Consider the following 15,598-nt stretch of genomic DNA (forward strand, 5'->3'; position numbering starts at 1 on the left):
AAACCTGTCACATGACTTCTACTGGCAGGAAAATGACGTCACTCCACCATCACAAGACCACGACCTTAAGTCCAGTATAGCTTCAACACCACTGTCACGTGACAAGTACAAGATAGCCACGGGTACGTAACAATACGAATGGACAATAAACTGGACTGGTCAAAGAACACTGAGGCTGTCTACATCTCTATTTCCTGAGGAGACTGAGGTCCTTTAACATCTGCCGGATGATGCTGAGGATGTTCTACGAGTCTGTGGTGACCACTGCTATCATATTTGCTGTTGTGTGCTGGGGCAGCAGGCTGAGGGTAGCAGACACCAGCAGAATCAACAAACTCATTTGTAAGGCCAGTGATGTTGGGGGGGTGGAACTGGACTCTCTGATGGTGGTGTCTGAAAAGAGGATGCTGTCCAAGTTGCGTGCCATCTTGGACAATGACTCCCATCCACTCCATAATGTACTGGTTAGGCACAGGAGTACATTCAGCCAGAGACTCATTCCACCGAGATGTAACACTGAGCATCATAGGAAGTCATTTCATAGGAAGTCATTCCTACCTGTGGCCATCAAACTTTACAACTCCTCCCTCAGAGTGTCAGACACCCTGAGCCAATAGGCTGGTCCTGGACTTTTTTCCACTTGGCATGATTAACTTATTATTTAATTATTTATGGTTTTAAATTGCTATATTTCTTCACTATTCTTGGTTGGTGCAGCTGTAATGAAACCTAATTTCCCTCGGGATCAATAAAGTATGTCTGTCTGTCTGTCAAATAAATATAGCACTTGAGAAATAAGCATACATTGTAAAGTAGAAGAATAGCTCTCTCTCTCTCTCACACGCGCGCGCGCACACACACAATTTCTCTCCCTCTGTCTCTCTGGAAAAGAATTCCACTTGCAGCACATTTATCTCCCAACAACTGGCTGAGATCTCAGGTGTTTGGCCATGCTTACACCAGCCTTTGTCATGCTGCTGTCTGTTCATGAAGGTCATTAGAGATAGTTGAGTCCCAATGTTACCAAGTATATCCTCAGCAGTCGCACCCTTACAATTGAGCCTGGCAGTGTGGGTTCAGGTCCAGTTCCAGAGACCGCACCCCAAAATAACTAGCTTGGAACACCAGTCCAGTATTGACACAAGAGATTCTACAGACACTAGAAATCTTGAGCAACATTCACAAAAGTACTAGAGGAACTCAGTAAGTGAAGCAGCATCCATGAAGGAAAATAAGCAGGAGACAATTTGGGCTGAAATCTTTCTTCAGGACTGGTAAAGAAGTGGGCAGAAGCTAGAATAAGAGAGTGGGGGAAGGGAAGGAGTACAAACTATCAGGTGATAGGTAGAACCAAGTGAGGGGGAAGAAATTGGGAGGGTATAGGTGGAAGAGGTTGAAAAGGAATAAATCTAATAGGAGAGGGCAGTAGACCATGGAAGAAAGGGAACACGTGCACTTGAAAGCCTACCCAAAAAAAGAGAGAGAGCCCTCCACGGGTAGGAAGCCCAATCGATTTAATGCACAATCATTTGCCACATGCATACTTGCCATATTCATGCAATCAATCTGATATGATTCACATAGAAAACAGGCCCTTCAATCTATCTAATCTATTCTGAAGGAGGAGGGACACTACACAGAAGTGATGGGTAGGTGAGGAGAAGGGATGAGAGAATAACTAGAATGAGGAATGGAAAAAGTCAGAAGGAGGGAGGGACAGAAAAGTTACCAGAGAAATCAATGTTCATACCATCAGGTTGGAGGCTAACCAGACAGATTATGAGGTATTACTCCTCCAACCTGAGTTAGGCCCAATCATGGCAGTAGAGGGGGCTATGGACCAACATGTTAGAATAGAAATAGGAAATTGAATTGCAATCTGTAGCCTCTGGGAGATCCTGACTTTTGCAGTGGGCAGAGGGAATGTACTCAACAAAGTGGTTCCCCAGTCTGCATCAGGTCTCACCTGTAGAGGAGGCCGCACTTGGATACTTACTACAAATGACCTGGACAGACTTACAGGTGTTGCTTTATCAGGAAGATCTGCTGAACGAGAGGGTGATGGTTTCCAGGCAGGTGAAGCACTTGTCTCACTTGCAGGGATAAGTGCCAGGAGGGAGGAGTGGAATCTGTGAAACACTGTTGGAGAAACCGTCCTTAAATTGAGATCTGGTCTCTCTCCTAGGATAGTTCCAAAAAATTCCAAGACACTGTTATCCAAACAATACCCTGAAAGTTCTTTTAGGCATTTTGGCCAAAATTTTTCCATTAATCAGCTTTACTAAAAATTATTTAGCAGGATTTCATCAGGTTACCAGTCTTGCTCTGTGCCAATTACTATCTTACTTTGTTGTTTTGGGTAGCTTTGGAGCTGCTTGAAATTTTAAGTATTAAATAGGGTCTGGATGGGAAAATAGTTTTGGGAAGCCATAGGCTAGAAATAAATACATAAATAATTTCATAATTATTGAGAATAAGGCTTTTGGGAATGAAAGAATCAAGGTTGTAACTGTGCAAGTCAAAATTTCTTCCTAAGACTGACACTAGATCTAACAATGTTTTCTATATATTAATATTAATGTACTGAAAATCCCGTGAAGCCCACATAGCTCCACTGTATTCCTAATGTGTACTGGTGGATAAAGTAATAAATACTGTAGATTTTACTAGGAACTTATTCACACACTGAGTGTGAGATCCAAACGTAATTTTGTCATTATCTGCCATCAAAGCATAATTGCTTACAACAATGAAGCATTCAAGTTGTGGTCAATTTTGGTTCATTTTTATCCTCTTTTAACTATTCAGCCTGGAATATTTCCAGCCATCACTCTGCCTCATAGGGTGAACCGGTTTAAGATTAATATTTAACATTATCTTGCTGTGCTGTAGGGAAATAAAGCACTCTTAGGAAGCTACCATTATGCAGACAGGGTGAAAAGCAAGCTTATGAATGTCTGTTTTGTTAATGCTGTTTCTGAATTCATTACTGAAAAGATGGTTCACTGTGGAATGCACAGAGTGTTTTCATAAAAGAGGAGAAAGATGTAGATAGAGCTCCATAGTCTTCCCATCAGCAGGCAAGTCATATCAACTAATACCATGTAGCATTTTCAAATGAGTGAGTGAGACTTACAAACTATCCTATTTTGTTCAAATGCTTCTGTTTTAGTTTAAACGGGAATCGAGTTTGGTGATTCTTGGTCTAATGCTACTACATATCTTCAGAGTAAGGCCGACAGTATGATCAAACGTTTTGACCGAGTCATGTTTGCTGCAATACATGCTGGGAACATACATGCATACATACATGAGTGACAAAAAAGATCTGCTGAGAGGAAAACGTGCCACTTGAAAGCCAGCACATAGAGGCCCTTCCGTGCATAGGAGGCCTAATTGATTGACCGCGTGATCCATTGTGCCCAATTGATCTGAGACGGTTCAGATTGCTCACCTGAAAGATGCCAACACTGACTACTGCCCACAGAGGTTTTTGTTTCTGAAAGGCACTGAGTTAGTAGAACAATGAATCCATAAAGCAAATTATATAACACTTTAAATAAAAAGTATCACCAGTTACAGTCTTGATAATTTAAAAAAAGACATTTTTTGATTTTAAAAGTACCTTAATTTTCCCCTTGTTTTGCATCCCAATAACTTTCCATCTCCTATGGAAATCATTTCAGAGTGTGGATCCTGCACCACCTTTGGGATGGTGTAGAAGCTGAGAAGCAGTTTCCTAGCTGGAAACCTCAGCAGGATTCACCTCTCCAATGGATTCCATGGGATATCCATTAACAGATAAGGCACTTGAGTAAAGTCAGGACTTGCTGTTATTTAAATGGAGAAACTACAGTGATTCAATTCAGGCAAGAAGTATCAAATTATACTCAAATTCTTGGCAATAACTCAATATCTGCTACTAACATGAGAATATCTAATCACCTTCCCTTGACTTTCAACGCTGACCATCCCTAACCTCTTTCACTAGCTCAAACACACTCATCAGTAACTTGAAGAACAGTCAGAATCGTAATTGACACAATCACATGTGAACTGTGTTTGCAGGAGATGAGAAGCCGTATATTCAGTAGGGAATGATATCCCTCTGTTAAGTCATGATAGTAAATCTATAAGGCACACAGGGTAGTTGTCATAGATGTCCTTGTACATTCCTTGTCTTCAGTAAATTAACATGCAGAAAAATGCACAAAGACTCCAAAGCTGTGTTGGCCGTTCATGGTTCTTCTCTGACTGTTATTCTTAACAATATTGACAATAACATACAGTAATGTCATGCTAATTTACTTATATTGCACTATCTACTACGACAGCTGTTACAAATTTGCTAGTTTAACCATTTAAGTCTCTCTCATTTTTATAATTCCACCAGAATTATGCTGGAAGCTGAACACACCATCTACCTCTGGACTCCTTGAAAATCTCAGTCCTTGACCCTGGTTGAATCAATGTCAGCAACTGTTCAACAATTGTAGAATGTACTTCAGGGGTACATTCAAATCAAGGTTTTCTTAGGTATCCCCATGGATATCTCATGCTGTGATCAAAAGATCAACTTAAAACTTCCTTAAATCTTTCACCCGTACTTACAAGCTAATTCTTGGGGCCACACATCTGCACATCTCCAACACCTCAGAGAGCCCATTTTGTCTGCTTCATCTGACTGATTTTGCCAGTAGGTAAACCTCATCATACCATATGAGCCTGTTCCTTTTTAAAGCATGAGTCACAGTGTTCACTTCAGTTGCCTTTATTCACCTTCCTTTACTGATATGGCTGAAACGGGCTCATATATTCTGACTGTTATATGCATTTCTGTAGGAGGGTATCCTGCAGCACTGATCTTTGGTTCTGAAGAAAATCTGTATATTGATAATTCCTTAATTTTCCTTCATGAGTGATTCACTGTATGTACTAATCTATTATTTTGAGAGTGAATAATAAGGAGAAGTGAAGCAGTTTGATCTCATTCCATTTCACAAACGGTTTGGATTGAACTGGTTGGAATTGCAGACTACTAAGTAATACAACCATTTGTGAGAACAATTGTGAATTTTTATGGTGTGTTTTATAGTGATGGCCTATAGTATGGCTTATTACTGCCCATTTTGGAGTTATCACAATTAACTTTATTGTGCAAATGATATATACAGCAGGAGGAACTCCACACGAAGATTTACCTTTCAGAAATTATGTGTTATCCACAGCCTTTAACCACTGCCACAGTTATTTTTTCAGTTAATGCAGTGATATCCATTCTGTTGATCAATCCATTGAAAACTTAGCACAACATTGGATCAAAATTCAGTAACACCCTTGTTTATTCTGACATTCACTTTCACCATTTTCAGTTATAGACAATTTGCTTTCACCCCCATGATCCAGAAAAATATTTTTTTCTGTACAAAAGCACAATCACTCTTTTGAAGCTACCATTATGTTAACAAAGCCTTCTAAATACTTCTTAGGGTATTCAGAGATTTTCCACTTGTATTGCAATCGAAGTTCCATCTTGGTTGCATGGACACTCTTGCGCGAGGTTGCCTGAAATTTTTGGGAGATGATGACATTTGAAGCAGCTTGGTAAATGGATCATGTAACTCCCTCACGGGAGTTAATTATTCAGTAACGATGGCTTCTTATCTCTGTTCACTTGTCAATTTGCATGTGAGATGTCCAATTTGATAAGGAGATTGGCATCCTTGCATTGAGATTGTGTCACCTGAGATTAGATTGGTGTTCATTGTTCACAGTGTGATTGAGGATGACTTCATAATCCCTACAAACACTAGGTAGTCTTGTCTGCCTTTAACAACATAACAGTTTCATTTCATAGGTTTACATCCTTTTGCACTTTACCAAGCTAGCTTACAGAACACTGGCTAGATAGTTAAATTAATACATAAAATTGAAAGTTAATTTATTATCACAATATGTCACCGTTGATTACGCTGAGATTCAGAGTAGAACAAAGAAATACAATAGAATCAATAAAAAAAATAGACACAAACAAGGACTGACAAGCACTGATAAGCAAGTCCTGTCCCCCGAAGCCATTATGCATATCTTTAACCTGATGGCTTTTGAGTAGTCACACTGAATACGTTCTTCCAATCCACTTTTAAGTCTTTGAGGCAGTTTTTTTCTAAACGGGTTTACTGTGCATTGTGTCCTCAGCTGTACTGATCGGTCACCTTTAATAATTATGAGAAATTACAAGTCACGCGTGTCCTAATGTTTTCAGTTTCTCACCAGAATATCTCTTCAGATTCAGGGTGGATTATTGTTCATGGTAATTTGCATGCATGTGTCTTCCCATAGTCAAGCAGTGTGCTGTGGATTGATCTTCCTATCAATATTTAGTAAGAACCACAAATAGAATCTCTGGTATTTAAACTTCACACTTCCTGCTACTTATCGGGTTCAATATTGTACAACCTGTATTTTGTGTATTGCTTGTTATGAATGTGGTTATAAATATTGTTATAAATTGAGAAATGATGTGGTTGGCATTATTCTGGGTCATATTCCTCATAAAGAAGCTGTTTGTCTTTTTTGCAGCTTCAGTATTTCACTGTCCAAAGTTGCCAGAATTATGAAAGATGATAACAGTCATATTCGGGTTAGTCTCAAAACTCTGACTTCGCTACTGCAGTTTGCCTATATACCACATAATTCTGTAGCATTTTCAGAAGCCCTCACTGTTGATATGAGAATCTTACATGTCTATACAATTCAGTGATCTTTCCTGATGCTAACTCCATGTTGGAAAGTTGCTGATCAGATAATGGTCCAGTACAGAGCAGTTACTATCTGCATTTGCTAATCCTGTTCTTACACCAAATGGGTGGTTTAGCCCAAATGATCTCAGTGAGGCTGTTGCTGACCTATCAAGTAAAGGCCTTTCTAGTTATCAGACCCACATAAGTGTTTTATAGAAAGTTAAGCTACTTTCCCAATCCTTGATGTTTGTCAACATTCAAAATGTTTGATACCTGTTGAATATAGTTTGCATTGAGCAAATCATTGTTGGTACTTTCACCTTGCCTACCTGTTAAATCTTCTCTCAACCTTCCCAGTGACACTGGTTCTGAGCAGTTGCATGAAGGACTGCTACGTTTTTTGCTGAAAATGTTGAGGCAATATAAGAAGGGACCATTGAAGACTCGACTTGTACATATGGTGATAGATCTTAAGTACTGTTTTGAGGGGTGGTGACTTATATCAGCTAAGAAAATTTCAAGTATATATAAGTCACAATGACTTCAGAATAGTATTGCTGAGGTAATTGCTATGTTTAAATGTATTTCTTCATGACAGTTATTATCTATGACTGCATTTATCAAGTTTCATATAGCCTTATAATTTAAATTGATTTCCACCCAATGTCATTTTGATCTTCATTTCAATAGACATCTTTCAAGATAAAGTATTTTTAAAAACCCAAATCTGGAGTGCCGTTTTATCCCTTTAAGAGAAAAGGTTTATTTGATGTGGTACTGATGGATTATTTTATTTGTCTTTTCTGCAGGAAATGGCAAAAATTCTCCTCCATCCTAGGGTGTATTCCTTTCTTCATGTGCCAGTGCAAACTGGATCAGATAGTGTGCTCATGGACATGAAAAGAGAATACTGCATAGCAGACTTTAAACAAGTGGCAGATTTCTTGAAGGAAAGGTAAGTTACTTTGAATAGAGCAAATTTTCAACTGCAGTACTTCAAAGTATAGGTTCTATATATCATCTTTACATTAGGGCTTTATAAAGATGAGGTAACCTGAATAAGAACGATTAATGTGGTTTTAACCACTCCTTGGCATAATGTTGTGCCTTTGCATGATCTTCATTGTATTTTAACTCTTGTTTAATTTCTACAGTGCACACTATTTGCACTAAGCTGCATTGTATATTTGAAGTTCACTGTTCAGCTGCTATTTCTTTTTCCTGTGGTTTCTCTCCAGCTGGTCCTTCTTAATTGGTATCTGAAATGCTTCCAAGTGAACACTGTGAATCAACAATTTTTCACTGTGTATTTTTAGTTCTTAGCTTACAGATTGCCCCCCACCCCAAGTTTTATTGCCTAACTATGGGTACCTGTATGTAAGCTACTTAAATACTATTAAATTCAGAATGATGTACATATGTGCATTAACAAGTTCAAAGTAAATTTATTATCAAATTACGTATATGTTACCAGATAATACCCTGAGAGTCATTTCCTTGCGGGCATTCACAGTAAATGCTACAGTAGTGTAGCAGTTAGCGCAACACAATTCAGGGCATCAGAATTCGATTCCAGAGACCTATGTAAGAAAGTTTGTACGTTTTTCCCATTGTGCATGGACTGTACTTCCTGTGGAGGCTCCGGTCATTCAGTGTTTGCAGTACTATGCTTCAGATATTCTACGACTCAGTGGTGGCCAGCATTCTGTTCTACGCTGTAGTCTGTTGGGGCAGCAGGGTGAGAGCAGCTGACAGCAAGATGATCAAATAGCTCGTCAGGAAGGCTGGTTCTGTTCTGGGGTGGAACTGGATTCCCTGATGGTTGTGTCTGAGAGGAGGATGTTGCAGAAGCTACGGAGCATTATGGACAATCCCTCTCACCCCCTCCATGACATCCTGGACAAACAGAGGAGCACCTTTAGTAACAGACTGAATCCACTGAGGAGCACTACCAAACACCACAGGAGATCCTTTCTCCCAGTGGCTGTAAGACTCTACAACTCCTCCTCCAAGTATATAAGTGTATGGTTTCATTGCACATCTGTATTTTGTAATATTTTTAATACACATTTTCTATTCTTTTTCATACAAGTACATATCGCTGACCGAGTAACCTTGCGACAATAATTTCCTTAGGGATAAATTATGTTTTATCTTATCTTCCTCTGAATGCTCTGGTTTCCTTTCACAGTTGAAAAGACATACCAATGGGTTAGTAGGTTAATTGGTTAATGTAAATTGTCCTGAAATTAGTCCAGGGATAAATCGGTGGCTTGCTGGGTAGCATTGCTCCATGAGACAGAAGGGCTATTCCTTACTGTATTATGTAGCTATTACCTTCAAGTACTGATATCAGTCTATTTATTTATCCCATATGAACAATTAATTGTTTCAAAAATATCAGTTCAAACATTCATCTAAACCTCCTCTGCTCATAAGGAACCATTACCATCCCAGTCTATCCACACAATCATTCTATCTCACCCCAGAGCTATTGCACTTAATCTCCTCTAGACCTTCACTAAAGCTGTCACATCCTGTCTGGATCTCCAGAACCAGACCAAAAGATTCCATCTGGGACAGAATTTTTATTTCATTTGGATTTGGCATAACTCACTGCCTTTATATTGTGTACTTTCATTTATAATATCCCATCCTTCATCAAGAACTTTGTTAACCTGTCCTGAGATTTTTGAAGATTTATACAGGTAATCCTGTACTTTTCAACACTCACTCACTACCCACCATCTCTTTCTCTCTCATCACACACCTCATCTGGCTGCAAACCTGACTATTTGAAAGACTGAGTGGATTAGCCTCGTGTGTTTTCTGCCTCTGGGTTCTAAGGCTTGACTCTGGGTACCTGTACATACATACAAACCCCCGTAATATTACCATACCACTGAAGTTATTCAAAGTTCTGCTGCTGTATCCTAACTCGCACCAGATTTCCTTGCTCACCAATTTGCATTGACAGCAATGTTGGCAGTGCCACAATTTTTAAATTTTCATGATTGTTTTCATATTCCCCCGTTTCTTTCCCTCTCTAACCTGCTTCCTTAGAATGTTGAAGAATGCTGTGCTCCTGCAGGTCTGCTTCTTTGCACTTTCCCTTTTTTAATCACCACATTACTGGTAGCTCGTGATTTCAGCTGTCCAACTCCTAAACTCCAGAAATCAGGTGCATCAGTAGCTCCTTTTCATTAAAATATACTTTATACCCTACCTGTTTGATCAGCTTTTGATCAGTCTTGGCTAGTTTGTTGTTAAATTCTCTTTAGATGCTTTCAGTGTAGTAGGTGCAAATTAAATGCAAATTATTGATGTTATGTGACACCATTAAAACCATTTGAAATGTATTTGATCATAAAAATAATAGTCCCCATTCACCAAATCTAGTTTCTGTTACCTAATTAAATAACTTAATCGTTAAAAAAATTATATGTGTCTTTAATCAATCTTTGCTGGCTGCTATTTATTTTCTAAGAGGTAGTTAATTCCTGCCTGCTTACTATCTCATGACATTTTTTTACTGTGGACATGTATTAATGGTCTGCATTTGCTGGATATATTCTCCTTATTTTTGAAGAGTGCTTTCTGGAACTGTAGCACTAAGGAAGATTGGAAGATTACGGCCAGTGCATCTGTTGTCTTTCACTCAGCAACCTTAGTTGCATCCCATCTGGACTAAGTGATTTCTCTTTGTTTGAGCCTCACCAACTTTATCACCTCTGAGCCTTTTCTTCCGACTTTTTTCTGCTGTCTCATCCATTGTTTTGGCAATGGCCAGCATCTTCTTTCTGGCAGAAAACATGCACAATTCTCATTTAGTACACCAGCTATGCCATCTTCTCCATAAGACCTTCTCTCTGGTCTACTGTTGCTTCCATTCTTCCTTTGACTACCCTTTATCCAGTATATGTTTCTAAAACCTTTGTTTTCTAATACTGTAAACACACACACACACACACACACACACACACACACACACACACACACACACACACACACACACACACACACACACACACACACACACACACACACACACACACACACACACACACACACACACACACACACACACACACACGTTTCTGCAGAGTTGCTAATTCAAATGTTCAAGCTGTGAACCACAAGGATGTTTGATATTTAACAGGACTGCAACATAGAATAGCTAAATTCCTTGAGCAATATCTTCAATCTCAATGTATCAGTTTTCTATATGTATTGTCTACTTTCAGTTTCAAACAAATGTTCATTTTAATTTAAAAGAGAATTTGAAAGATAGTAAGCAAAGAATGCTTCAGATAATTGACAATGTAATTTAAGTCACATCTTATTAAATTGTAGATGACATTTCATTATCTGTTTAATAGAAAATCTCTCAATTTAGATTGTTTCTTGATTTCAAAATATAAGTATTAAATCCAAGCTGCAGACTTTATTTTTGAGCACATTATTGATCTAGACTGAAGTTGGAGTTTGGATAACCTGAAAGAAAGTCCATTTAAATGTAATTTTGTTTACTGTCCTTATTTCTGACATTTTATACGACGTGGCATAATTGGATTTGAATTCTGTGTGACAGGAGATTGATTTTGATTTCAGTACTCATTTGAATTTCATTTCTTTCTCTTGTCTCCTCTCGAAACCTTTTGTTTGGGTGCTAAAATTTAGGAGAGGATTAATTCAGCATACAAATATGAATCATATGATAGTGTTGCATAATAATAATATAAGGCTTCCCTTGAATGTGTACATTGACATGTAATTCAAAGTAAATAAACCTCCTAATTTGGCCTTGTATGTAAACTCAGTTCACAAAAGTTGCTGCTGAATGAAAGAAGGGTCAATTAGGAGGATTGTCCAAAGGTTTTCTTCAATGTTTAGGTTTTAGGGAGGAGAGAAAGGTGGAGAGTCAGGGAGATTTCTGAAGCTGAGGGTGTAAAAGTAAGTCTGGTAGTGACGGCGTAAAGTAATCAGAGCTGGAGAGTCCTCTGCAGATTGTAGGACGTGGTAAGGTTAAAGATTTTAGAGAACAGTGAAGTCCTTGAAAGGGGTTTTGAAATGAGTAAGAAAATAATGGTAGTTTTAACAGTAGAGGGCACTGGTATGAAACACTGCTCCTGTGGTCTAAGAATTTAATTTTAATTTGGAGCAACAGCATGGTAACAGGCTCTTCCAGCCCAAAAAGCTGGCACAGCTCGGTTGCACCCATGTGACCAGTTCATCCGTATGTCTTTGGAATGTGTGATGTAACTGAAGCACCTAAAGGACCTTGCGGTCACTGGGAGAACGTACAAACTCCTTGAAGGTGGCAGCAGGAAGAAATTGGATGAAGGAACAGTAGGTTTGGATGGATCATGTTGGATTGTTGACATCTGATGCAACTTGGTAAGGATAGTAATGTTTGGTCATTGGAAAGCTAGGGACTGGAATCAGTGAGTGTTATTGGATTAGAGGGGTAGCTCAGAGACTGCAGGAGAATGGATATTGTTAACCATGATCCATCTTGAACTCCCACGGAACTTGCTTAATGTTTAGTCCAAACAAATATCAAGACCAGAGACTGAATGCCATTTGGTAACAATGACTATCCATTCACTGAGTGGCATAGTTAGGATTATACAACTGATAGCAGCAGAAACAGGGAGCCAATAGAAGCACGAGTTACATGAAATATTCAGATTTTGCAAGCCCAAGTCAAAGATAGAGTTACATACAGGGCCACCTGCAGTACAAAAATATTATTAAAGAAATAGGAAAACTCATGAATTGTATGTCATGTATAAAGAAGTTGTCAATACAAACAAACATAAAAAATGGAATAAACATGGTAACCTGAAGCATAAAAGTGCAAGAAGGACAAAGCTTTATCGACTGTCAAAGCCTCTGAATTTTTTTTTTCAAACCATTTTAAATGTAATAAAGGATCTTGTGCTTTCCTGGCACATGTGACGAATAAACTCTTCTCAAGCCTCAAGCCATTGCAAGAATTGATTATAACTGATGTTTCAGTGACCAACTCTACCTTCATGTACCATCACCTACCTTCACCTTCAGGGATAATGCCTGGGCACTTCTAGTTAGATGGTATTTATACCCCTATTTTCTGCACCTCCAGATTGGATAGTCCTCATCCAATCAGGAGGGGTGGAATACAGGGGTATGAATACCACCTGACTAGACATGCCCAGGCATTATCCCTGAAGATGATGGCAGAGTTTGTCATCGAAATGACTATTATAATCGAAATCTGTATCCAGCTTGAGGCCCGAGAAGAGTTTATTGATTTTAAATGTTGATTGAAAATTTCAAATGACTGAAGGATAATCAAGGTGATGTAAAAAAAAAGTGAAAAATTAATAAAAGCTATACACACAAAATGCTGGAGGGACTCAGCAGTCCAGGCAGCATCTATGGAACAGAGTACAGTCGGCATTTCTGGCCGAGACCCTTCAGCAGGACATTACCTTGAGCTAACAGTGGATTTGCTGTTTCCACAGTGCACTTGCTTGCAAGAGCCTTGGAACTTGGACTTGTCAACCACAGTCAGCACATATCAGCATTCTGTTTCAAAATCAGAAATAAAAAAAGTTGAGATTTGTTTTGCAAATTAGCAAAGTAATTAATAAATATTATAATACTGTAGTAGAAATAAATTACGATTGTTTCCTGGGAATTCTATTATGTAACTTGTGTTTTGCGCCATTTAATTTATAAGATAAATTGAAATCGGTGATTTACTCCATTGATTGTGAAGACTCTGATTATCCACTTAGGTCCTTCCTGTTTATAATGACCTAGCACAAGATGCAACCCTAAATGGATACCACTTCTTTAATGTTCATTCACACATAAGTGCCTCATGGACAGTTTGAGACTCAGCTGCAGAAATGTGATATCTTAAAAAGGATCTGCCTAGGTACATCTGGCCTTTAATGACCATTGATGGGAATTGGCTTAAGTTTTTCATTTATAAAAGAAAGTTTCCTTCTCCCCACCTGCACCTCACAGCACACTGCTTTTCTCTGTTCATTCTGTAAATAGAGGATAAAGACTTTGAATGGTTTAAGCTGTTCTGTTCTGTTATGCATGATGCCTTGGATCCTGAGTGTAATAGAGGTTTTCATCCGTAGGACTAAAATCTTAAGTCCTGTTGAAGGGTTTCAGCCCGAAATGTCAACCATACCTTTTTCCATAGATGCTGCCTGGCCTGCTGAGTTCCTCCAGCAGTTTGTGTGTGTTACTCGGATTTTCAGCATCTGCAGATTCTCTCCTGTTTTTAAATCTTAATTCATCTTCTCTGTTACCAGAGAATTTGGATACCTGTGTGTGAAAGGATTGCCTACATAAAAAAGCCAAAACTGCATCTGATATTTATTGCATAGAATATATATCTAATCCCTCCCAGTAGAACTCTATTATAAGACCATGAGATATAGGAGCAGAATTAGGCCATTTGACTCATCGAGTCTGCTGCGCCATTTCATCATGGCTGATCCATTTCCCTCTCAGCCCCACTCTCTTGCCTTCTTCCTGTATCCTTTCATGCCCTGACTAATCAAGAATATATCAACCTTTACCTTAAATATACCTAAAGACTTGACCTCCACAGCCGCCTGTGGCTGCGAATTCCACAGATTCACCACTCTGACTGAAGAAATTCCTCCTCGTCTCTGTTCTAAAAGGACACCCCTCCATTCTGAGACTATGTCCTCTGATTCTTGACTCTCCCGCACCATAGGAAACATCCTCTCCACATCTACTCTCTCAAGGCCTTTCACTATTCAATAGGTTTCAATGAGCTCACCCCTCATTCTTCTGACTTCTAGTGAATACAGGCTCAGCGCCATCAACCGTTCTTCATATGACAAGCCTTTTAATCCCGGAATCATTTTCATAGACCCTCTCCAATGTCAGCACATCCTTTCTCAAATAAGGGGCCCAAAACTGCTCACATTACTCCAAGTGAGGCCTCACCAGTGCTTTATAAATGGTCAACATTACATCCTTGCTTTTATATTCTTGTCCTCTTGAAATGAATGCTAACATTGCATTTGCCTTCCTCACCAATGACACAACCTGCAAATTAGCCTGCACAAGGACTCCCAAGTCCCTTTGCATCTCAGATTTTTTTGAATTTTATCTCCATTTAGAAAATATTCTACCCTTTTATTTCTTATACTTGTATATTGTGGAGAGTACTTTAAATAGCTTGTATGAATCTGTCTACTAAAATACAACTTGTTCAGCATGAGGAGGGAAGAAATTTATTCTTCTCAAAGTGCATTTTGGTTTGGAGTCATCCTTGTTTATATAACTCTATTGGATTTATTTTGAATACTTGAACTATTTCAATTGCTTATTTTAGTGCACTGCACCATTTATTAAAGGCAAGATGTAATTCTTTAGTTTATCCATGTTGGTCTGAGTTCCACTTGAAAGCACCAGAGGATTTTTTAATCATCTGACTTGGTCACTGTCCACCCCTTCACTAATGTTAATTAATCATAGTATGAAATGATTGGGATAGCATTTTATGGTTAATATCAAATTAGATATTGGTGGAAATACTTAGAGGTCAGTAGCATCTATGAAAAGAGAACTTTTCTCTCTACAGGTGCTGACTGATTTGACTTTTCATCATTTTAATTTATTTTAAATTCCTTGGAGCTGATTTTTTTGTTTGTTTTCTATACTCTTCATGGCTTTTCTGTTATAAGAAAACACCATAAATTGTTCTAACCACTCAAATATGTAATTATTGAACAAAGAAGGTATATTCAATGTTGAGTTTAGTGATCATTTTGATACTTCCATATTTACAACATGTTTAATGTTTCAAGTGT

General features: G+C 38.5%; 1 protein-coding gene across 2 annotated transcripts in view; it reads left to right on the forward strand.

The window, feature by feature from the left end:
• cdkal1 (CDK5 regulatory subunit associated protein 1-like 1) overlaps positions 1–15,598 on the forward strand; it is a 508,040-nt gene that overhangs the window by 283,255 nt on the left and 209,187 nt on the right. For both annotated transcript variants that reach the window (XM_073024019.1, XM_073024017.1), the window contains exon 10: positions 7,553–7,698. In XM_073024019.1, coding sequence (XP_072880120.1) covers positions 7,553–7,698 — 146 coding nt within the window. The remainder of the gene's footprint in view (positions 1–7,552; positions 7,699–15,598) is intronic.

The sequence above is a fragment of the Hemitrygon akajei genome, chromosome 20, assembly GCF_048418815.1.
Source record: "Hemitrygon akajei chromosome 20, sHemAka1.3, whole genome shotgun sequence".
NCBI classification, from domain to species: Eukaryota; Metazoa; Chordata; class Chondrichthyes; order Myliobatiformes; family Dasyatidae; genus Hemitrygon; species Hemitrygon akajei.